The sequence below is a fragment of the Chenopodium quinoa genome, unplaced genomic scaffold, assembly GCF_001683475.1.
Source record: "Chenopodium quinoa cultivar QQ74 unplaced genomic scaffold, ASM168347v1, whole genome shotgun sequence".
Lineage (NCBI taxonomy): Eukaryota > Viridiplantae > Streptophyta > Magnoliopsida > Caryophyllales > Amaranthaceae > Chenopodium > Chenopodium quinoa.
The window spans coordinates 768,613-792,953 of record NW_018743032.1 but is presented as its reverse complement, the minus strand read 5'-3'; the positions used below and the strand labels follow the sequence as shown (position 1 = coordinate 792,953).

Below are 24,341 nucleotides of genomic sequence, written 5' to 3'. Positions count from 1 at the left end.
TAATATTACTGATCGGAAGCGGCCTCCACCAAGGCATTCCGATCACTTGACCTCACTGAATATATTAGCTTTCTAATAATTCTAAACCCACTAACGGAATAGTACACTTGTTCGAAGGACACCATTCCTTTCAATAACAACAATCCCAACACTTATATATTCACTCACAAAGTATGATAATAGGAAATACAGTGAATTAAAACAAACTTTGAACTACTAATTTTTTTCTTCTTTTCTTTCTTATTCTTTTTCAAACATGAATTTTTTTTTCTTTTTTTTTATGAGCAACCTTCACATAGAACAATTGAACATTTGCAACAATTTTTTTTTTCTTTGCTCTTCTTTTTTATCTCACATTTGAAAATTTTAACTTTAAAACACAAACCATCAAAATTTTTCCAATCATAATATCAAAAGAACAATCACACTTCTTTTATTCCCACATTGTGAAAATAGAGTGTACACCACAACTCCCTCACCTCACCAACTAATAGCTCCCCCAGGCCAAGCTTGGGACTAGTAACCAATGGGGCTCATGTAGGCTTGTAATGTGGCTAAATAATCAATAAAAAGGGCACAAGCAACAACATGGGTAGCAAGAAGGGAACAAATGTATCTAATATCGTCTGAAAGCTACCTAAGGGAACAAATGCCTTCGTCCTCCTTAATGTGCATAATATTGAGCCATACAAATATTACTAATAGTTGCAAACCAATAATCAAATTCCTTGACATACCAGAAACTATCACACAATTCCTAACCTAATCAACTAGTCAAGCACTATATTCAGAAATAGTTGGCAAAATTGACGCCTGTTTAGGCATCCAAACAATTAAACTTCAAATCATGATCAACAAATTCGCAAAGTTCATTATCATATAACAAGAATTAGAAAAATATTTTTCAAGTATGGGACACAGGAAAGCTTGATTTACAATTCATTGGAACGTATTTTGGTGAATTTTTATATTTTTCATTTTTTTGTATTTTTTTCATAAAGGGAAGCAATAAAAACTACACTAGAAAGCAATAAAACTATACTAGAAAGCGATAAATAGAGAAAAGATAGAAAGAGTTACCATATGTACAAGGTATCTCCCCCCAAGCCAAATCAAGCAATTCCCTCATTGACTTGGAGGTATAGCTAGGACAAGCTACTCCTCATCATAATCCTCATCCATCTACTGATAGCCTCCTCCATAGATCGATCCGACGCCTCCATGGCTCGTACCAGCACCACCATAGTCCGAACCACCTGCAAAGTAGTTAGGGTCTACATTTCCCCCCATCCCCCCAAAAGGAGCATCGGCCCCATAACCATGGACTGAAGAGTAGTTCACATAAGTACCATAGGCTATGGGGGTCGAATACCCTCCTTGGGGGTATTGGAACCAATCGGGAACTAATGCCTCGGGGGGAATAGCCCCTCGGCGTGTATAATCGTCATACATGGGGTATAAACCCCTCCCGAGGTTCCTCTCAACATGGCCAACCCTCCTATCTAGAGTGTCTAACCTAGAGTCTAGGTTTTTCACCATGCCCTTTACTCTCCCTTGTCCTCTCTCAATACGGTCAAGTTGGCTCCTAAAAGCCGAAAAGTCATATGGGGCATGGGGATCGATGTTATAATCGACGAAAGAGGTGGGTATGCCATATGTGTAGGGTTGGGGTTGTGGTTGGTATTGGGGCGAATGGTGGGGTTGTGGTGAAAGGTGAGGCTATTGAACCTCGCCTTGACCGTCTAACTCAAAAGTGTAGGAAGGCTTCCCCTTCTCAAATTTAGTTAAGGCGGGGTTGGGTAGCTTGAAAGCTTGGTCTCTCCTTGTAGGAAATATTTCAAGCATTACCCCAAACTTGAACCCCACTATGATCATACTATAAAGTACGGTCGCGTCTAAAGGGAAGAAAGCTAGAGCAAAAGAGTCGCCGTCAAGTTTTAGGCACTTGTAAACCGTTCACAGAGTGAAGGTTACACCCGTTAACGATCTGGGAAATCGTCAACTCCAATAGGTCTGGAACCATGACTGGTAGTTCGGGGATGATGGTACAAATCCAACCTAAAAGAGATTGAACCTGCCCTAATAATAGGCCTCTACTTTATTCTGATCGTATTCATGTGCACTTTCGGACTAAAATGCAATCAATAGGATTAATCCTAAACCTGTTTATCTATGTTGGTTTAATATTAATGCACAAATAAATCTATTATTGGTGATCACTTGAATTATAATAAAATTAACCCTAAACAAGATTATTAATTATCTTATTAAGCATGATTACAAGTACGAATTCCCTTTAAACATGCATGAAAGGCGTGATCAAGCAATAACAATAAATAAATATAATCAAGCAACATAATAATAATGATAAATAATAAAATTATAATTATAACAATCATAATTAAAAATAATGATCATAACAATAATTATAACAACTATAATCATAAATCATAAAAATAATCATAATAATGTTAAAGCATAATAACAGCAAGACCCTAGGCATGATACTAACAAGATTAATAACAAAACCTATCATGTCACTAAACATTAAAAATCAAAGCTTTAGCCCTAACGTGATACTAACATGAATATAACAAAAGAAAATAGGAAGCATCGCAGAAATCATAATAATCATATTTGATACTATAACCTTTTCCCTAAACATAATACTAGGAATCATTGTTGTCATTCAAAACATCAAGCATCATAACATGATACTAGGAATCATAATAACAACCTAGACATGATTTCTATATCATCTATCAATGCAAACAATTAAAGCACTTACTTGGATGCCTTGTATCTCTTTCTATTAACAAAATACACGCGTTAGTAACTTCACGGAAAATAATAAAATCAAAAAATTAAATTAAACAATAAGTGAAAGAGAGATTTAAAGAAAGTTTAGACTAGATTTGGCACCAAACCCTCAGCAATTAAAACCTTTCACGTCTAGGGCGAAGCCAACTTCGAATTATGCTAGGTATGTCTAGTGCTAATCACTACAACAAAAACTAGATTACAAATCACAAAATATAAAACGGTTATCAAAGATAGGCGTTCTCCGGAAGAATATAGAACATATTTGTGCAAGAAAAGTTTTATGAGTTATTAAATATAAAACGGTTAGGATAGTTAACCGTTCTCTATTTTTTTACTCAAATAATAAAAAATAAATAATTTCGTTTTAAATGATACAGAACGGTCATCTTGACAACCGTTTTGTATTTCTTTTTTTTTTCTATAATATTTAAAAAAAAATTAGAGGGATATTTATGTGGACCATTGGGATATTTAGAATTACCCTAATTATTCAAAGGCTGCTTAATATAATTAAAACGCTTTTATACTGCACTATCACTATTCACTAGAGTATTAACTGCTTACTGCTTTAGAAAAACGATGAAAAGTGAAACCTCATGTTGCTCAATTCACCAATTACTGCTTCGCCGCCCTACCGCACATCCGTCACCCCATCTCCCACCGTCGTTCCACCGCCACACTATTGAACATCACTTCACCGCACCGCACCGCTGCACCACCGCTGCACCACCACTGCACTTTCCAGGTAATTCGTTCAAATTTTTCTTGATTCGGATGAGTATTTCAATCTAGTTGTATTAATCAATCGAAATTTTCAATTCAATTGTAATGAATTCATAGTTCTCATCCATTGCAGTAATTCCGATCAAATTTTAGGTGGATTAAAAAAATTCCTAATTTTAGTTGTTGCGAATTCAATCGATTCTTATAAACGCAAATAATTCTATAAAATTGCAGTTTTTTCAATCAAATTACACTTAATTGATACAAATTACAAGAAATTTCACTATTAATCAAAATTATTATCGCCAAATTACTCTAACTAGGTCAAATGTACAACCCTAATTAGATAAAGAAAGAGGGGTAGGGGAAATTGATTACCACTAGGTTATTATGTTCTATTAATTTCAAATACTTTGCAAATTATTTTAGAAAAATTAATTTGCTTTGCTTTTCTTTCATAAAAGGGCTGGTTATGAGATGTTGTGATTGAAATTCAGTGATGATTAAATCTAATTCTAGTGATGTATAAGAGTAGTCATGTTGTTTGTGGATTTTAGGTAGCTGATTATGAAGAGAGAAGAGCAAGAAATCAAAATCTTATGTAAGTGAATTTATAATAATGATAAGGTAGCAAAGTTAAATAAAGGAAAAATTCTTGTTGGTTGATTATGAATAGTTGATACGTTAGTGCCCCTCCTCCTTTGACACTAGTAATATAATTTGTTGATTATATCTGCATCCTACTTTTGATACTATAATGTCATCAACTAATCGATATCTTAACAGTTATCAGGAACTTTTACTAAGTCATCCAAAGAAAGACATGGTGACATTGCATAATACCAGCCATTTACAAAGTATGTATCATGTTTCATACTCTTTTCTTTATCTAGCTTTTTCTTTCATATAAGTTGAATTGCTCTTCTTAAACTAATTTATTTAGAATATTATGCTCCATTAGCATACATGAAAAGTACTTACTTCTTTGAGTTTGATTTTGTTATAAAATAGTAATTTCTTTTCTTAATATGAGTAGAGAAATTTGTAGAAAGGCACTTCAGCATCTTGCTGCTGAGTTTCTTGGTGCACAAATCTAGAACAAAGAGCATTGTCCCGTGAGTATCTTATCCTAAATTCCTGATCCATCCAATGACCTGTCTTAGTTTAAAAATTTATCTATAAAATTTGAACTAGGGTGTTAAGTTGTCAACACTCAATGCATGTAGTTTCTTAATTTATATTATTTCGTTGAGGTAAGGATTCATCCGATTTGAAGATGTTGATCTTGATACTATTCCTCTTGTTGAGATGGAGAGATGTGCATCATAAATTCATTGATTGTTGTTGGCAATGTTTTGGATGCTCACTAATTACTCTAAGTCACAAATTCACAATCGTTATATGTATCATAAGCCTTGCTTTCATCACCCTATTTAAAGTGATTAAAACTTATATTCACCAATTCTATATTATATTTTCACTTATTATAGCTCTGATTTAATAGGATAGTACTGAAAAAACCTTACTTTTACTGAGAAAGACCGATGTATTTTACATTGTTTTGCAGTATATTGACAAAACTAATGATCGACAAGCTTAGGGGAAGATGGATTTCATATGTTACCGGATGCCATCAACCAAATGACGACATTGATGATTTATCTGGATTGAAGATCTATGATATTGGTATATCTAAGCTAGATTATACTTTTTAATTTATTTTTATCAACATCAATAAGAAAGGTGTTTTGATAAATATATATATATTGTATTTGTATAGAACAAATTTTTGAATGAATGATAAAATTTAATTGTTGGATGTCGTAAATTATATGAAGTATATTTTTATGGCTTTGGTTAATTCTATTATACTGAAATTGTACATACTAGATCATGAATTTCTTTTACGCAGGAAATGTAGATTTTGATGTACAATATTAAATACAAGAATACAACAATTATACGTATACAGAAAAAAAGTTCAATAATATCGTCAAAAATAAAATACAGGAATATTACAGCTAGCAGGAAAATAATGCAATATATGATCTCTTGATTGGATTTTTTTTAAAAAAAAAACTTTAGAGAACGGTTATCTAACTCAGCAGTTCTCTATTGTAATGCAATATAGAACTAATGAGTACTCTAAACCGTTCTATTTTCCTTCATTATTATACGATTATAGGAAGGGAAAAGAGAACGGTTGTGACTAACAATCGTTCTTTATTTGTTAGTATATAAAACGCATAATTGACCCGTTTTCTATACTTTATACATCGCTTAGCAGAAGAACGGTCTTAAAGCGTTCTATAAAGCCTATTACAACCGTTCTCTAAGCCCTTTTTTGTACTAGTGAATGTTTGAGGAATTATGTTTGTAAAAAGCTAGGCTTAGAAAGAGAGAGATAATCAAGAATTTCTTAATAAGAGTTGATTATTGAAAAAGGGGAGATATGACCTCTATTTATAGGAAAAAAAAAGAGTCGAAAAATAAAGAAAAGAATCCGAATTCGAATCGAAATTAAACTCGATGGACAGCAGTTTTTGCAGAATTTGTATTTATCATATCTTTTGATCTAGAAGTCCAAATAATGCATATAATATAGCGTTAGAAAGCTCTTAAAGTTTACTTCCAACCCAATTAGAATAAAACCAAAATCTTATGTAGATAAAAATATATGGCAAAAATAGTAGGACGGTATTAATTTTGGATAGAGTTTCGTATCTCATTCATATCTTTTTCGTTATAGCTTGAAATTAATATTATAATATATCATTGGAAAGATAATTTCAAGATCGATCCAGCCATATAAGATTTAGATAATGATTATGAGGCACGAAATAAATATCTGACTGTCTTTGAAAATCTTTAAATTCGAACAGAATTAGGATTTAAAAAAAGGAAAGTTTTTATAAAAGGAAAGTTTTTATTTAACTCAAATTCTTTATTCTTATCTTATCAAAAAGGATAATTAAGATCTTTTAGAAACTTATAGAAGCTTCTAAGTAATCCTTATTATTTTATGAATAGGATTAGACCTTTGGACCCTCCACATGATCATTGGTCTGTTGGTAAGATCCGGTTCGAGCCCAGTTTAGTATTTTGGCAATAACTTCCACATTATTCATCGGAATTGGGCTTATAATATATCGTTAGAAAGGTCCTTTCAAGCCCTATCCAACTATACCATTATTTGACCCTTATCATAGACCAAACTAAACTAGAATGCATGTTTTTCAAAAATAAAGTAAGAAAAGAAATATTTTCAAAAACAGAAAGATGATATATTTAATAAAAACATCCTCATCACTAGACTTTTCACACTTTCTCTTTGTTCAATAATCAATGACATGAAAGGTATTCATCACTGGGTTTTTTTTGGGGAGACACAAATGGGTGTCTACAGAAGCCCTCACTTTGACTGAGTTTGGAGAAACACAAGTTTCAAAAACAAAAGTCAAAGTAGCGTTAGGGACGGATGATGATTCAGAACGTTCTGCGATCCTAAATAATTTTGTAATGTCGATACCTGCAAACTAGCGTTAGTTAAAACAAATAAAAGAGTTAAGAAACGCGTATCTTGCACCGTCGAGCACACATCTCTTAAGGTAACCGATTTGTTGCATTTTGCTGTTTTGACAACCTTCCACAATCTAGGGAACGCCATCCTGCTGTTTGTTTTGACGATCTTCTGCAAGCTAGAGAATACCGCCCGAAGAGTGCTACTCCTATAATTGCCTCCAATTTCCGTTGTGATAGTCTTGGAAAAGAACACTGCTTGTTGATCCTTAATGTTGTTATGCTAGTACGTTGGCGCTTTACTACTTGTGAATCACTATGTCAGTGCTTTTGCTGTGATGACAATCCTCTTTTCTTTGGGAATAGTTGCCAACACAACTCTTGTATGATGTATGACAATCCAATTTAGGGAAATTTGTCAATGCTTCGTAACAATCCATCCTTGGAAATGTTGCCACGATGAAGCGACAATCCGTATCTTGGAAAATTTGCTAAAATCTAATTTTTGGGAAAAGTTGCCAATGCTTCGTAACAATCTGTCATAAGAATTTTGCTACGAATGACAATCCACATCTTGGAAGCAATCCACCTTGGAAGTTTGCCAATGCTATGCGACAATCCTTTTAGGAAAATATTGCCAAAATTGACAATCCGCGTCTTGGAACATTTGCAAAAAAAAGTCTACCGACAATCCACTTCGGGAAAATTTGCCACTAACTAAAATGAATAACAATACACGTTGAGGAACCTTTGCAGAAATTTATGATGAATAGAGACCTACAACAATCCTTTGGGAAATTTTTCCATAGGGAACTAGGTGTATGACAATCCTATCTCGGAAAAAATGCCACCTATGACAATCCGAACTTGGAAAAAATTGCTAAACAGCGAAGGAGCACGACAATCCACGCTTGGAAACTTTGCCAGAGATGACAATCCAATCTTGGAAAAATTGACGTTGAAGAAGATGCGCGACAATCCATATTTGAAAATATTGTCGTTTAAGAAGAATGCGCGACAATCCATATTTAGAAATATTGTCGTTTAAGAAGAATGCCCGACAATCCATATTTGGAAATATTGTCGTTTAAGTGCTTGCTTTTAAACCAATACGTTGGTGCTTGTAATGAGCCATTGTTTTAGGCGTTTAAGCTAAGTGAGACGATTTTTTGTCAGGTTGATCACTTACTACGATTGTAATTGATCCCACTACTAATCATGTCAATTTTCTTATAGGGGCTAACTGGCGTACCAAGGAACCCAAAATTGTTGTATGAGGTCGAAATAACCATTCCTAGAGGCTTCGAGCTTCTTCGCTGCTGAAATATCTCTGGCGTCAAGAATTGGCTCTGTTGCCAGACGCTGGGATGTAGAGCCAGGCGCTGAACTCTGATGCTAGACGCCAGATATTGTTGCTAGACGACAACCTTGTCTCCTGGTGCTGGAGTCGGGTCTTCCCTATTCTGCTCTTGCTGCCGCTGTTGCTTGCTTTTGATTTAAACATTGAGCTTGGTCGTTTCCTTTAAACCAAATCCGCTCAAATATTTTGCAAATTAAAGCTCTTCATATCTAATTAACCGATCTATGTAACTCTTCTTATCTTGGAGGAGTCTCATGCGGCGTATTCACGGTTTTTCGAAAAAAAAAATCCGGGAACATTATTTCTTGTTGGGATGCACCTGCATTTATATCTTTGACCATAGGACTTTGCATATCTTTCTTTAGGGTTGACCTAAGACTTAGTGTTGCTTGACTCATTGACTTATCGTGACTCGAGGTATGAACTTGACTCGCTGTGATTGACTCGAGGTTGACTTGACTTGATGTGTTAGAGTCAAATCAAGGTGATATCATGACACGACTCAACGTGTACATGACTCGTGTGTGCATTGTTTTGTGATCGTGGTACTCGAAAATGCAAAAAAGAAAAAAAATCGTCTTTTTTGTGGAGGGTACCGACTTTCTCTCGAAAAATAAATACACGAAAAAGAATCAAAATGAAGTTTTTTGAAGTTGCATGTTGAATGAGCTTAATCCGTTAACGTTGCCTCTCACAGTACAAGGATTATAACATCTTAGATTATCCTAGTTGACTCGATAATGAAAGTATTTAGGTAACTTAGGCGCGAAGGCTAAGTACTTCATACTTCGTGATGCAATGATGATTGATCTTGATATGAAAAAGCATGATTCAGCGTTGTGTTAAGATTTCATGACGAAGGGTTCCTAAGGGAAGGACTATTTGGTCATGTATTTGTGATGTGTATGATAGTGATTCTAAAGTTAGGCCGCAAGGGCTAAGTCTGTGGAAAGATATTATTTTTTAAAAGAGTCAAATGGTGGTGACATTTAGGCTAGGTAAGCTAATGATGTGAGGATCAAGCCCCCAATTCTAGCTCTAAGTAGATAGGGATGAGCATTGGAGATCCCTTGATATGATCATGATGTGTGAATGTGATTGTGAATGCATTTTTATTACGGTCGCACCTCGATGTGAGGTTGCCTACGTATCAGTTAGGAATCAGGTCGAACGTAGCTTTAGCCGAACCTCGCAAAAGTGTGTGTATACCTCAAAAAGGTCTTTTTAAGGGTTGTTACGTGGTTAGGCTAAAGGTTACGTGGTGTTCAACCTTGCTTTTGAATCTTTGTATTTTTATGCTTGAGGCTTTCTACTCTTTTTTAGCTTTTTCTTTTGCTTTAGCATTTGTTTTATTTTTATAAGTGTGGGAAATCCCAATCATGCGGTCTATCACTCACTTGGCATTCATGTTTCTCAAGAACGGTACCGAGCACTCGATAAGAGACGCAATCTTAGACGTGTTCATATCAAAGACATGTTCATGTCAAAGACATTGGAACACTTGCCCTTTTGTACACTTTTATTTTTATTATTTTTTATTTTTTGCTATTTTAATCTTTTGAAGTCACTCAAGCTTTTTATGAAATTGAAAAATGCATAAGTTGCACACCATCCCATCCCAAGGTTAGGTAGATGTAGGTTGAAAACTGAAAGGTCTATCGTTAGACGAGGCTCGAAGTGGTTTATGAAGAAAGGATTGTAAATTTGAAGGGTGAAAGGTGATATGATGTGGCTACAAGGGGTGCCTCAAATAATTGATATACCTTGCTAAGTTCGGCATGGATTATTTTTTTTATTATTTTTTTAATGCAATATAATGAAATGATCATATATAAGAAAAAAAAAAACATAAATCTAAGGAGAATAAAAAGGCGCCTATGCTAGACTTTTTGGGGAATGGGTAGGTAAAAAATAGAAAAATGATCATGGAATCTTGTCGTTGAAGCGTGCCTCTTGTCCCTTAGCTTATCATCACTTGGTGTTCTTGCCGACTGGAGGTATTGGAAGCTCGTTATTGTTGATTAAATATTGGATTGCTTCCATTAGCTTACAATAGGTCTCAGTAGTATGACCCCTATCTTGATGGTACTTGCATCGTACATTTGGGGTTCTAACTAGGCAATCTCTTCTCAAGTGGGGGATCTTGAATGGGTCCAATAGGAGTAATGAGTCCCTTTGCATGGAGTCGATCGAAAGCATCATCGTAGCTAATTCCAATAGGGGTGAAATCCTTTCTTATTTGCTTTCTAAATCCTCGATTATCCATGGCTAAGATTTCATTAAGGTCGAAAGTACCAACACTGTTACTAAAGTAGGTGTTTTCGGAAGAAGAAGAAGGATAATCGTTCTTCTTTCCTTTACAGCCATTTTGTTATCGATACTAATCTTGGCCTTCTTTTCCCGCGGAGGAACATGAAGGAGATTTGAATCAATCTGGTCTTGAACACGTTCTTTGAGGGAGAGTCATACTTCGGTGGTGTGACCACGATCTCTATAGTATCGACAATAAGATTTTGGGTCCCAATTGGGATACTAATTTTCAGGCGGAGGGTCTTGACTGGGACCAATGGGGTAAATGAGACCTTGATCGTGAACACAGTCAAAAGATTCATTGTAAGTCATTCCTATTGGTGTGTATTCTTCAATGGTCCGTTTCGCCCGTGGCTTAGGAGCATTGAGTTCTTCATTAAATCCTTGGTGAGAATTTTGTTCAACAACCATCATCTGATTTGCTAGTCCTTCTACCACATTTAAGAGCATGGCAATGACATCTTGCTGTTTTTGAACGTCTTGTTTTAGACTTGACGAGTCTTCCTAGTACTATCTAAGAAAGACTTTCATCTTCCTCAATCATGACCACTTCATCAAGAGAGGTTATATAAGTTGTCTCGATCATGGGCTCACCTACAGGTGTGATAAGGAGTGAAGGATCGAAGGATGTTCGATTCTCTGCGATGGCTAGAACCTCGGAAGTTTTATTGTCATCAATCAGATCTTGAATAGCTTCTTTGAGTTTCCAACACTCCTCGGTGTTGTGACCCTTTCCTTGGTGATATTTGCAATATTTATTAGGATCCAACTTAGGTGGTCTGGCTCCTGGAACTGGATCCTTAATAGGTCCTATGGGCATGACTAGTCCTTTGTGGTGTAGTTTTTTGAAAGTTGTTTCATAACTCATGCCAAGTGCAGTGAACACTCTTTTCGAACTTTGGATTCGTGATTTAGAAGAGTTCGTAGCATGTACTTTGTTAATGGGAGAGGAAGAAGAAGGATGGTCGTTCTTCTTTCCTCTTGCACTATTATCTTTTAGAAGGTCATCTTCAATGTCAATGCCTATATTATACACAGCCTTGAAAGTATTCAAGTTGTGTTGGTATTTTAAGTGCTTTGAATACTTCCCTTGGAGATTCTTGATAAACATCCTTAGAGATTCTTTTTCGATAGGAACGTTGACCATATTAGCAGAATTTTCCCTCCATTTGTTGAAGAAAGAAGTGAACCCTTCGTTTTCTTTTTGTTTTAGCATCTCATGTTGTCTCTGGTCTATTTTGTCTTGAATGTTGCACTTATATCTATCTATGAAAGCGTTTGTTATCGACTCCCAAGAAGAGGTTTTCTATTTGTCAAGGGAAAAGAACAATTGTTAACAAACGGTCTCAAGAGATAAAGAAAGCAAGGAATCAAAGATTTACTTATCAATCCCCTTAATGTTCATTATAGTTTCAAAAGCTCTTAGATGAAAGTAAGGGTTATTTGTTCCCTTGAATATTGGGATGTCGTTGGCATTGAACTTATGCGCAAGAAGTTCCTTGTCCAGCGAGACCCCTTGTGAACTAATGCCCTGAAATTTGTAGTCACTAGATAGCTTGCTCAAGCTTTCTTGCATAAGGTTCATTTGTTGTAGCTTCACAAGGTCATCAATTTTGAGGGTTAAAGCATTCAATGCTTCATTCACGGTAATCAATTGATTCCTAAGTTCGTTGACTTCTTCTTTAGTTGCCATTATCTTCTTAGATTTCATTTTTTGACCAATCGGTTTATCAAAAACTAAGACTTGAACAAAGGTGTTGTCCTTGATTAATCACCCTTCTCTCCTTGACCAAGTACTGTGGAAAGGGAAATTAGGGATATTCATTGTTAATTATTTGACTCAACTCTATTCAAAATGCATAGATGAAAGAAGGTAGGAAGAATGAATGTTGTGATGTGAAGAAAAAAGATGTAGATGGAGAGATATGAAGAAATTAGGAATAGAATGTACCCCCCAACACAAATGACGGAAAAAAACCGACTCATGAATGAACCTAAGACATGGTCATGGTGACATATACTCAAAGTGTGTGCTAAGACTAGTGAGTGTAGGTGACATGTTAAGACACATGTCATGACCATGTGGCTAGACTATGTGACTAGACTCGAACAAAAACGTAGTTAAGACCTCGCGTATATGTAGTAAACAGGACAGGCTGTGGTATTTTAGTCATAACTTTTGATCTGTGACTCTATTGGGATGAAACCAACGCCAAATTAAATATAAAACTCGGGGCTACAGATCCATAGGTTAATGACACGTAGTTCTTTCTAGAACTCCAGATATGACCAAAACAAGTTAACGCTTGTGCAGTATATGGGAATAAAAAATCCGGGTTGACTTAAAGGGACTATGACTCGATTTTAGACATATTTATTAGCTCAAATTAATTAATTAATGAAGAAAATTCCTTAAGTCATTAATTAGTTTATTAAGACTTATTTACAAACAAAGTCAAACCAAACGATTAGTTTAATCACATAATAAGTATGCACAAGTAGTCAAGTATTCAAGTAGTCAAAACATGATGCAATGAGTTTGCAACCTAACCATGGCTCTAGTTCTCTAAAGTTCGGGATATGGGTTAGTCAAAGAGGGTCCATGGTTAATTGTCCGGATGCACCACGCGGAAGCCTAAACATGAAGGGGTGGCGCGAGTGGATAGGACATTGCGAGTTAAAAAAAACTCACTTCCATGGTTTGGTGAATTCAACTTTCTCGGATGAACCATTTGTTGCTCAGAGCGTTCAATGAGGTAGATGGAGCATGAATTCTCAGAGGGTTATGTCCATATGTAGAACAGATATGGGTTTCAAAAAAGTGAGAAAAAACACAATAAGGAAGTAGGATCGAGCAAACAGTGCTAAAAACTGGTCAAAATTAGAACGCATATTTATGGCTCGGTATTGGAAGAACTTGGCGCCAGCAAACCGAGGCCGGCGCCAACAATTTGGCTTTGGCGCCTGACGATAGAAACTGTCGCCTGGCGCCAGAGTCAAATTAGTGGTGCTAAACTCTGTTTTCTGACGCTAGTTCTTACATGCCTCAGCAGCTTTCTGTGCTCGATAAAATTTTCCAGTTCGTGCAGCATTATTTCGATCCTAGTTGTGAAAGATATTTCTAAAATTTCCTACGTGTAAAAATCCTATATTTTCCATGCTTGAGGAAAGTCGACAAATGATGAGATTGCAAGTCTCTTTGTATTGAGAACCTTGCGTCATGAAATGATGGTGGTTCGATTGTCCCCGAACGTGGGCTGTAGATGGTCCGCTTGTCCCCAGACGTGGGCTATAGTTGGTTCGCTTGTCCCCAAACGTGGACTGTATATGGTTCGCTTGTCCCCGAACGTGGGCTGTAGACGGTCCGCTTGTCCACGGATGTGGGCTGTAGATGGTCTGCTTGTCCCCGAACGTGGGCTGTAGATGATCCGCTTGTCCTCGGACGTGGGTTGTAGTTGGTTCGCTTGTCCCCGAACGTGGGTTGTAGATGAGACCAACAAAAATAAATTTGCCAATACACTCGTATATATTGTGATTTACTTAACCACTGACTTGACAAATTTGACTTGATGTGACATGACATGTGTATGACTTGTGTGTGTGTGTGCAGACACAAGCAAACGAAGATGCAAAAGCAAAAAAAATTCGTCAATTTTTTTCATGAGTGGAGGGTACCGATTTTCTCCCGAAAAAGAAAGATGTGAAAACTGAACTTTTATTTTCGAACTCCCTTGATGAGAAAATTTTGAAAAAGTTTTTTTGTTTAAAAACTTCCTCAAAAGAAAAGACGCAAAAAAAAAAAAGGAAAGAAGTTTTGAACTTCCTCGTTGAGTAAGACAAAATGAATTGCATGGATTGGATTTCTTTTCTTGAAAGTAATGTATGCATGATGCATGTCCTTAGGCCAGAAGGCTAAGTACAATTACATTATGTGACACGATGAATGAACTTAGATCATGGAGCTAAGCATCATTTATGGTGTAAAGAAACGATCTTGAACGTCACTTAGGTATGGAAGCTAAGCACGTATACAGATGAAGTGATTATTGCATAATGAACGTTGCTTAGGTCAAGTAGCTAAGCACGATATGCTTTGTATGATTAAAAATCATTGATATATAAATTTTTCACATTATGCGATGCATGAAACAATGAATATTGCTCAGGTTAGGAAGCTAAGCAAGTATACAATGTTTCTTCTAATGAATGTTGTCTTTAAAAATGATGAAACATGAACAGTAGAGAAACAAAATTTCATGATAAAGATTCCTAAAGATAAGGATGATATGGATATGGATGTGTGAGTGAAGTGTGTGAATGTGATACTAAGGCTGGCTGCAAGGGTTATGGCGATGGAAAGAGATGTGAGAAGAGTTAAAGATGATGACTCTTTAGGCTAGGTAGGCTAAATGATGTGGGTTCAAGCACCCAAGTCTAGCTCTAAATGGGTAGGGGTAAGCATTGGATATTCTTTGACTCGATCACGCATGGATATGAATATGAATGTGGCCGCAACTCGATGTGAGGTTGCCTACGTATCCGTTAGGAATCAGGCCAACGTAGCTCTAGCCGAACTTTGCGCAAGTGTATGTACACCTCAAAGAGGTCTTTCAAGGGTTGTAATATAGTTAAGTTGATGATTTAAAGAAGAAAAGGGTATAAGGCTTAAGACCCGAGAGAATCCCCATGATGTTTAATTGTGAATTTGAAAATTTTGAATTTTGTAAGTTTATTTTCAATTTTTTTTTTGGTTTTTTTTTGTTTTGAATTTTTTTTTTAATCAATGTGGGCAATCTCAGATCATGCGGTCCATCACTCACTTAGCATTCATGTTTCTCAAGCACGGTACAAAGCACTCGATGAGAGACGCAATTTGAGACGTGTTCATATCAAAGACATTGGAACACTTGCCCTTAGACATTGTTTTATTGTTGCTTTGCTACTTTTTTTTACTTGCTTTTTGAATGTTATACAATTACACACCTTTCCAGCCTAGGGTTAAGTGAACGTGGATTGAATAAATAAGGTCAACCGTTAGACGAGGCTCAAAGTGGTTAATGAAGAAATGGATATGTGATCGAACGGTTAACAGGGAATGACAGGGTTGCAAAGGTGCCTCAAGTCATTGGTGTACCTTGTGTTTAGTTTGGTAATTGTTGTTTTTTTTTTTTTTTTTTTTTTTTGGGGAATGACATGATAGAATGCAAAGGAAAAGAAATACTCATTGATGAAACTTGGCATATAGACATAAGGATAAGGACAACCTATGCTAGACTTATTAGGGGAAAAGAGTTGAAACGAAAGAATAAATAAAAAGCATGAAATCTTATATGGGAACTTGTCTTATGCTTTGTCTTCATGGTTTCTTATGAATTACTTCTTGCCGCCTGATACTCGGATAGGAAAGGAAGAGTGTATGAAATAATTTTGAAAACTGATGGGAAAAACTCCTCTCATTCCTATTATGACGGAAAACGACGCATGCATGGTCCTAATATACGATCATAAACAATATAGTGCATTACTCGAAGATAAAGTGTGTGAAACGACTCAAAATGTGTGATTAGGTGAGTTTATTAAGACTCATGGTATGATCGCATGGCTAGACATGAGGACGTTGTGAAAAACAAAGGACCCAATGACCAAATAGCATGGAAGACTAAAAGACAAACTAACTTGATTAATTTTGTCCAATTTTAATGTTTATGCTATTTACTAGATGAAAACGGTCCATTGACAATCATTAGTCATAAATAAGATCAACCACAATCAAAGACAAAGAACACATGTTAAGGTTAGCACTAGGAAGAGGACTAGAATTCTAAAAGAGTTAGGACTCAATGGTATTAAAAAATAAATAAATAAAATAAAAATCTATAATCCTATGTTATACCTATGTTATATGAGTTGAAACAGATTAAAGGATTTGGCTAATACTATCTTGACACGAAAAGATATAAAAAAAACTAAAAAAAAACAAAAGAAAGTTGACACTAAAAAGACTGGACAGGCTGTAGTATATCGGTTATAAATTTTGATCTATGACTCTGATTTGGATAAAAACCAATTCTAACTCAAAGATAACACTCGGGGCTACAGATCCATAGGTGGCACGACACGTAACTTTTCTAGAACTCCGGCTATGACAAAAACAAGTTGACTCTTGTGCAGTATACGGGAATAAAAATCCGGGTGACTCAAAAAAAAAAATCTATGGCTCGACTCTAATAATAAAAAAAAAGGGTTTGATAAGAGAAAAAAAAAATTATTAAAAAAATTTAGTAAAAAAATGCACATATAAGCATATCGTCACGCGTGATGCAATGAAGTTCGCAACTTAAAGTTAAGTTCTATGTTCGACTATGGTCAAGCTTTTGGGTGTCAAAGGGTACGATGGTTAAGAGTTTGGACGTGTTAGCAAGGCAGCCTCCCTTGAGGTGTATGCCAACGGGCGGCTCTGCAAGTTCGTGATGAAATCAAACTCGATTCCATGGTTTGGGTGGATTTAAATACTCGGATGAACCCTTATTGCCATGAGTGTTTTCGAGTTGATAGAGCATAAATCCCCCGGGCTAGCCACATACGTAGAACACGTACAATTGTGGCAAAATGGGTAAGCTAAAATGCATATGCATATGTGACAATGCCAATTAAATCACCGGAATATTTTTCAGGAATCTTTCAAGTCTCATCAACTCATCTCAATTAAATAACAATCACTCAAATCGATAAATAACCAAGAATCCTCCCCAGTGGAGTCGCCGAATTGTAGGCGTCGTTCGAAGTGCGCCATCATTAAAAGCATGTGTGAATATACTTGGCACTCATAGGAAGTGGGAATTGACATAATACGATTAGGGACAAGGAAAGTAGGGAGCCGCCAACAAGTTTTTAAGGAACTTGTAAACCGTTCACGGATCATAAAAAGGCAACCCAAATAAAGGGACAACGAAGGCAACAACGATTGACCCGTGAATGTTACACCCATTCATAATCCTTGAGATTACTTACTCCATATGGTTCGGAATCACGAAAGGAGGATCGGGGATGATGGAACGAAGTGAGTCATGGAGTCACATTTGCCCGTATTGGCCTCTACTCGGTTCTTATATTGAAAAGTGATTCCTGCGATCTCAAAGGCATACAAACAAAATATTCAATTTTCTCCAAACTATTATTAAGCTAAATTGGTTTAATATTAATGCAACACATAATTCTAAACTATTGTGATCACTTGAATTAACAACAAGATTAAAAAGGAACCTAATCCGGTTGTCCAAATTATCTTATTAGGCGTGATTTTCAATTACATATTCCCTTTAAACATGCAATATGCTGATCAATAAATATAATAAAATAAACATTAACATTGGAATAAATTTAACCATAATATCGTTAGTCAAATTAAATATAAAATAACCTAATCATGATACTAGCAATAAGAAAATCAAATAAGAGTAATTAAATTAATTAATTACTCACATTCCGCGCATTCCTTTAAATTGCTACATCATGAATAAACTGTTAGTAACTTCAATAAAAATATAAATAAAATGGAAATTAAATTAAATAGATTTGAAATAAGGTTGCTAGTGTTTAAGCTAAAGAGGGAGAAGAGAATTATTTGATGATCAAGCTTGTTGATGATTGAAAAAGAGGTGATATGACCTCTATTTGTAGGGAAAAATGAGGGTCGAAGAATCAAGAAAAGATCGAGTTCGAATCGGATTAAAACTTTTGTGATAGACAACAGTTTTTGCGGTTTTTGTTTTTATCATATCTTTTAATCCAGAAATCGGAATAAGTTGAATAAGATATTGTTCGAAAGATCTTGAAGTCTAATTTCTAACCCAATTGCAATCAGATTAAAATATTTTGTAGAATAAAATAAATGGCCGAAATAGTTTTGAATAGAGTTTGACATTTAATTCATATCTTTCCTGTTATAGCTTGGAATTGATATTATAATATATCATTGGAAAGATAATTTTAAGGGATATCCTACCATATAAAATTTGGTTAAAACTATGAGGAACGAAAATAATATCTGTCTATCTTTGAATGTCTTTCAATTCGAATAAAATTAGGACTTTCAAAAAAAGGAGTTTTAGTCAATTTCAAACTATTACATCTTATCTTTTCAAAAAGGATAATTAAGATCTTTTAGAAACTTACAGAAGCTTCCAATTAATCCTAATTGGTTTAGGAATTGGATTACATCATTTGGACCCTCCACATGATCATTGAGTCATAGGTAAGGTGGGCTTAGGTTCGGTTTGGGCTCAGTTTAATATTTTGGTCATAACTTATTCGTAATAAATCGGATTTGGGCTTATAATATATCGTTGGAAATATATTTTCAAGCCCCATCAAACTTTTTAATCATTGGACCCATATTATGGAACAAAACAAACTAGATTAAACGTTTTTATAAAAAGGACATGAAGTGAATGATTTTAAAGGACACGAAATGAATTATTTTGGGTTTAAAGGCACGAAAAGAGGAAAATAAGTTATGGTTTGGGGAAAAGGGCTATAATTTAGGTTGGTTTATGAAATTGAAATATGGATTTAAGCACTCCAAGATTAGATACTCAACCCGACCAATAACGGCGGTGAAAGGTTGTTCCTCATCAGGTTTGGTTTTGGGGAGACATTTTTAGGTGTCTATAGGATTTTGATAAATATTGAGAGAAAGTGGTAGAAATTTAGTGTAGAATGTAGAGGAAGGTGTAAGGATGAAGAATATGTGAAAATTTTGGAGTTTTGATGGATGAATTTGAGGAGATCTTGAAAGGAAAGTGAGTCTGAAGGTTTGAAAATGGAGATTTTAGAGAGAGAAAGTGTGAATAAAGAAGAAGAAGTAAGAAGGAAAAAGAAAATAAAGGAGGAGGAAAGAAAGAAGGAGAAAAGAAATTATAGCCCGGCCAAAAATAGGCGCGCCTGATCGGGCGTACATATGTTTTGCAGATTTGTGAAGTGCGCGCACGATCGGGCGCGAACTCGAAGCATTTTTTCGCCCTTTGCTTCGTCCTACATATCTTTTTAATTCACTCGATTTCTCAAAAAATCCGTCCGATCGGGCGAATTTCCCTTGATTTTTCTTCCTTGCTTGCGCGCCCGATCGGGCGAGCCTCGCCCAATCGGTCGAAATAAAGCTCCGATAAAAATCAAATTGTGCGCCCGATCGGGCACATTTTTGCTCGATTTTGACCCTTAGGTGCGCGCACGATCGGGCGAGCCTCACCAGATCGGGCCCGTACCTAAATCGGAATGCTCTTTTCTTCGAACGTTTTCTCTTTAAGTCTCCTTACTTTATGATCTAATACTTGTACAAAAACACTTATGAAAGGTAAAGTTGCACTCTCCTCACCTCTCTAAAAAAAATAAAAAAAAAATAAAGGAAAAACTAGTCTATAAAGCAAGAAATAAGGGTTGCCTTCCGCAAAGCGCTGGTTTATCTAGGTCCCGCATGACCCTCTTACCACATTGAAGCTCAAAATGAACCGGAACCGCTTAGGTGAAGTAGTTCAGCTGCACAATTTGTAGCCCCCTCATGATATAGCTTGAGTCTCTGGTCATTAACCTTAAACTCGTTACCATGTTCATCGAATACCTCCACAGAACCAAATTTGTTAGCCCTTTTGACAGTAAAAGGACCCGACCACCTTGACTTCAACTTTCTTGGGAAAGGTTTAAGTCTAGATTTAAACAACAACACTTTATCACCTTCTTTGAATTCTCTCGGAAGGATCATCTTGTCGTGTCATCTCTTTGTCTTCTCCTTGTAGACACGAGCACTATCATAGGCCGTCAAGCTAAACTCATCGAGTTTGTTAAGTTGAAGTAACCTCTTTTCTCTCGCTAATTTGGCATCCAAATTGAGCTCCTTAATAGCCCCATATGCCTTGTATTCTAATTCCACCGAAAGATGACATGCTTTACCGTACACAAGTCTATATGGAGTAGTACCTATTGGAGTCTTAAACGCAGTTCTGTATGCCCAAAGGGTGTCATCCAACTTATCGCTCCAATCTTTCTTTGATTTTGCCACCACCTTCTCTAGAATGGCCCTGATCTCGCGGTTGGAAACTTCATCTTGGCCACTAGTTTGGGGATGGTAGGCTAAACTTGTCCTATGGTAAATACCATACTTTTTTAGGAGGGTGTCTAACTTCCGCTCATGAAAGTAAGATCCTCTGTCACTGATTATAGCTCTAGGCACTCCAAATCTTGGAAAGATAGTCTTCTTGAAAAGTCTATGGACCACCTTGGCATCATTAGTAGGAGTGGCAATGGCCTCAACCCACTTGGATACATAATCAACGGTGACAAGTATATAGCGGTTCCCGTTTGAAGAAGGGAACGGTCCCATGTAATCAAAACCCCAAACATAAAAAATTTTAACTTCTAAGATTCAAGTTTGAGGCATCTCATGCCGCCGCGAGATGTTGCCTGTCCTCTGGCAAGAGTCATAATCCTGCACAAAAGTGTTAACATCCTTAAATATAGTAGGTTAATAGAAACCTGACTCATTAATCTTGGCCACCGTTGTGGTGGGCCATGATTTCCTCCATATGGTGAGGTGTGGCAACTAGTAAGAACACCGTGAACTTCCCATTCGGAAACACACCTGCGAAATAATCCATCTACACACTCACGAAACAAAAAAATGATCATCAAAAAAATAATGTTTAACATTAAAAAGGAATTTCTTTTTCTGTTGGTAGGACAAGTTAGGAGGTAGAGTACCACCCACTAAATAATTAGCAAACTCAGCATACCAAGGGTGTTGCTATACAACTGCATACAGGTTTTCATCAGGGAAAGAATCATCTATAGGAAGAAAATCCTTACCCTCATCATACCTGATACGGGACAAGTGTTCTGCCACTACGTTCTCTACTCCCTTTTTAATATTTTATCTCAATATTGAAATCTTGGAGCAAAAGAACCCAACAGAGTAGCCTAGGCTTTGATTCCGCCTTGGATATCAAGTACTTCAAAGCTGCATGGTCAGTAGAAACAATGACTTTAGAACCAACAAGATATGATCTAAATTTTTCTAAAGCATATATGAAAGCATCACACTACTACAAAAGGCGTGTTTTTTGGACGCTTTTTAGGCCTTTTTCGATGCTAAAAAGCATCGTAAAAATATTTCTCAACGCTGCTAAAAAGCGTCGAAAATACGTGAGTCGAGAATTTTAAGGGACACAAAAAATCCTACTTGCAAAGTTTTGCTTGCATATTAAATTGCATGCAAAACTTTGTTCTTTCTCTGTCCGAGCACAGCTCCTAGGGCAAAGTCACTTGCATCACACATATTCTCGAAAGGTAGATTCCAATCAGGAGCACATATGATGGGTGCCGATATCAAAGCCTGCTTAATCCTGTTAAAAGCCTCAATACACTTGTATGTAAAAATAAAAGGGGCATCCTTGAGTAAAATCTGAGTTAGTGGTTTAGCATTTTAGAAAAGTCTTTGATAAAGCGACGATAAAACCCCGCATAACCTAAGAAACTTCTAACTCCCTTAACATTAACTGGGTAAGGTAATTGCTCAATCACTAAAATCTTATCTTTATCTACTTGTATGCCCTTGTCAGATACAATGTGACCTAGAACTACTCCCTCTGTCACCATAAAGTGACATTTCTCCCAGTTTAGCACCAAATTGCATTCTTCACATCGTTTAAAATTTTAGCGAGATTTATTAAACATGCATCAAATGAAGAACCATACATGCTAAAATCATCCATAAAGACTTCCATAATAGACTTTATGAAATCAGAAAAAATGCTCATCATGCAACGTTGAAAGGTAGCGGGGGCATTACATAAACCAAAGGGCATCCTACGATATGCAAAAGTACCATAAGGGCATGTAAAGGTAGTCTTTTCGTGATCTTCGGGGTGAATTGGAATTTGGAAAAATCCCAAATTCCCATCCAAATAGCAAAAGAACTTATGGTTAGCTAACCTCTCAAGCATTTGACCTTTAAAGGGAAGGGGGAAGTGGTCCTTTTTAGTGGCGGTATTTAATCTACGATAATCAATGCACATACGCCACCCTGTAACAGTTCTAGTGGGGATTAATTCATTTTTCTCATTTGTAATCACAGTCATCCCACCTTTTTTACGCACTACCTGCACAGGACTTACCCACTTGGAGTCAGAAATAGGATAGATAATACCTGCATCAAGTAATTTCATAACCTCTTTCTTGACTACTTCCTACACATTAGTTATCCTAATTCAATCTTCTCTGGGGTTTAATGCAGGGCTTATAGTTATCCTCTAAATGTATCCTTTGCATACAAAAGTCAGGGCTAATACCCTTTTGATCATCAATACTTTACCCAAGTGCTCTCTTATGGGTTTGAAGAACCCCTAGAAGTTGGGAAGTTTGTAGGTCATTAAGTGCAGTACTGATGATCACGGGGTATAGTTCCTGTTCATCAAGAAAAATATATTTTAAATGAGAAAGGAGAGGTTTTAGTTCAGGTTTCTTAACCTCTGCAGGTTTCAATTCCTGAACTAAATTTATTACCTTCATTGTCTCCTTGGGGTCTAACACTTTTAGGGAAAGAGCTTTTTCAATAGTATGTACTTCATTACCCCAGACGCTTGCATTATCTGCAGATAAATTCCCACAAAGAATTTCCTCCAGGGGATCCCTTACAAGAACTTGTGGCAAGAAATCATCACAAATATCATCCATTATATCAATTACATCAATAAGTCAACAATTTTCCTCTAACATAGGTCCTTTCAAAACTTTCCCTAAATTAAACGTAACATTATCATCACCAACAGAAAGGGTTAGTTTACCATTTTTGACATCAATAATGGATCCTATAGTACCGAGGAAAGGCTTACCTAATATAATGGGAATTTATGTATCCTCAGCCATGTCTAAAACAACAAAATCAACAGGGATAAAAAATTTAACAACTCTGACAGGGACATCCTCTAAAATACCTAGAGGGTATTTTCCAGAGCGATCTGCCATTTGCAAAGTTATATTAGTAACTTTTAAATCACCCATATTAAGTTTAGCACAAACAGACGATGGCATAACACTAACACTGGCACCCAAATCACACAAAGCTTTATCAATAAAAACATTCCCTATATGACAAGGAATAGAAAAACTACTAGGATCCTTTAATTTAGGAGGGGATTTATTTTGTAATAGGGCACTACATTCCTCTGTAAAAGCTACAGTTTCTACCTCATTAAAGGCCCTTTTCCTAGTCAGAATGTCTTTCATAAATTTAACATATGCAATTAAATTAGTGAAAGGAACTGTTACCTGCAAGTTTTTCACAACCTCCAAGAACTTACCGAATTGTTTATCAAACTTACTCTTCAATTGTATATTAGGGAACGGTAGTTTGATAACTGGGCTCTGCACATCTCCTTCCTTATCTTGAAATTTACCCTGCAAAGAAACATTAGAAGGGTTAGTATCTTTTAATAGCCCTGCAAGGTTCACAGGATTAGCATTTGGTATAGAGGAATCCGGATCAAGAACTGGTCCATCATCCTTTGGCATAGGAGGTCCATCATAATGTGAACCACTCCTTAGAGTGATTGTATTG

General features: G+C 36.1%; 1 protein-coding gene and 1 long non-coding RNA gene across 3 annotated transcripts; one reads left to right on the top strand and one right to left on the bottom strand.

The window, feature by feature from the left end:
* Positions 1-3,281: 3,281 nt before the first annotated feature.
* Positions 3,282-5,365, top strand: LOC110730356. 2 transcript variants are annotated; one of them, XR_002513028.1, is made up of 4 exons: positions 3,282-3,568; positions 4,104-4,147; positions 4,333-4,403; positions 5,114-5,365. It is a non-coding gene; the product is annotated as an uncharacterized LOC110730356 (long non-coding RNA). The 2 variants fall into 2 exon arrangements; XR_002513029.1 differs by lacking the exon at positions 4,104-4,147 and having other exon boundaries at positions 3,296-3,568.
* Positions 5,366-20,501: 15,136 nt separating this feature from the next.
* On the bottom strand, positions 20,502-23,458 carry LOC110730424. The gene is made up of 2 exons (XM_021910228.1): positions 23,288-23,458; positions 20,502-20,909 (listed from the first exon to the last, which is right to left on the bottom strand). The coding sequence occupies exons 1-2, from the start codon at positions 23,456-23,458 to the stop codon at positions 20,502-20,504; spliced, it is 579 nt and encodes a 192-aa protein (XP_021765920.1).
* Positions 23,459-24,341: the final 883 nt, after the last annotated feature.

Coding starts and splice junctions, on each gene's coding strand:
- LOC110730424 (XM_021910228.1), bottom strand. CDS start 23,458: ATGGATGATATTTGTGATGATTTCTTGCCACAAGTTCTTGTAAGGGAT. Junction 20,910..23,287: donor ACCCCAAGGAGACAATGAAG/GTAATAAATTTA, acceptor CATGAGCGGAAG/TTAGACACCCTCCTAAAAAA.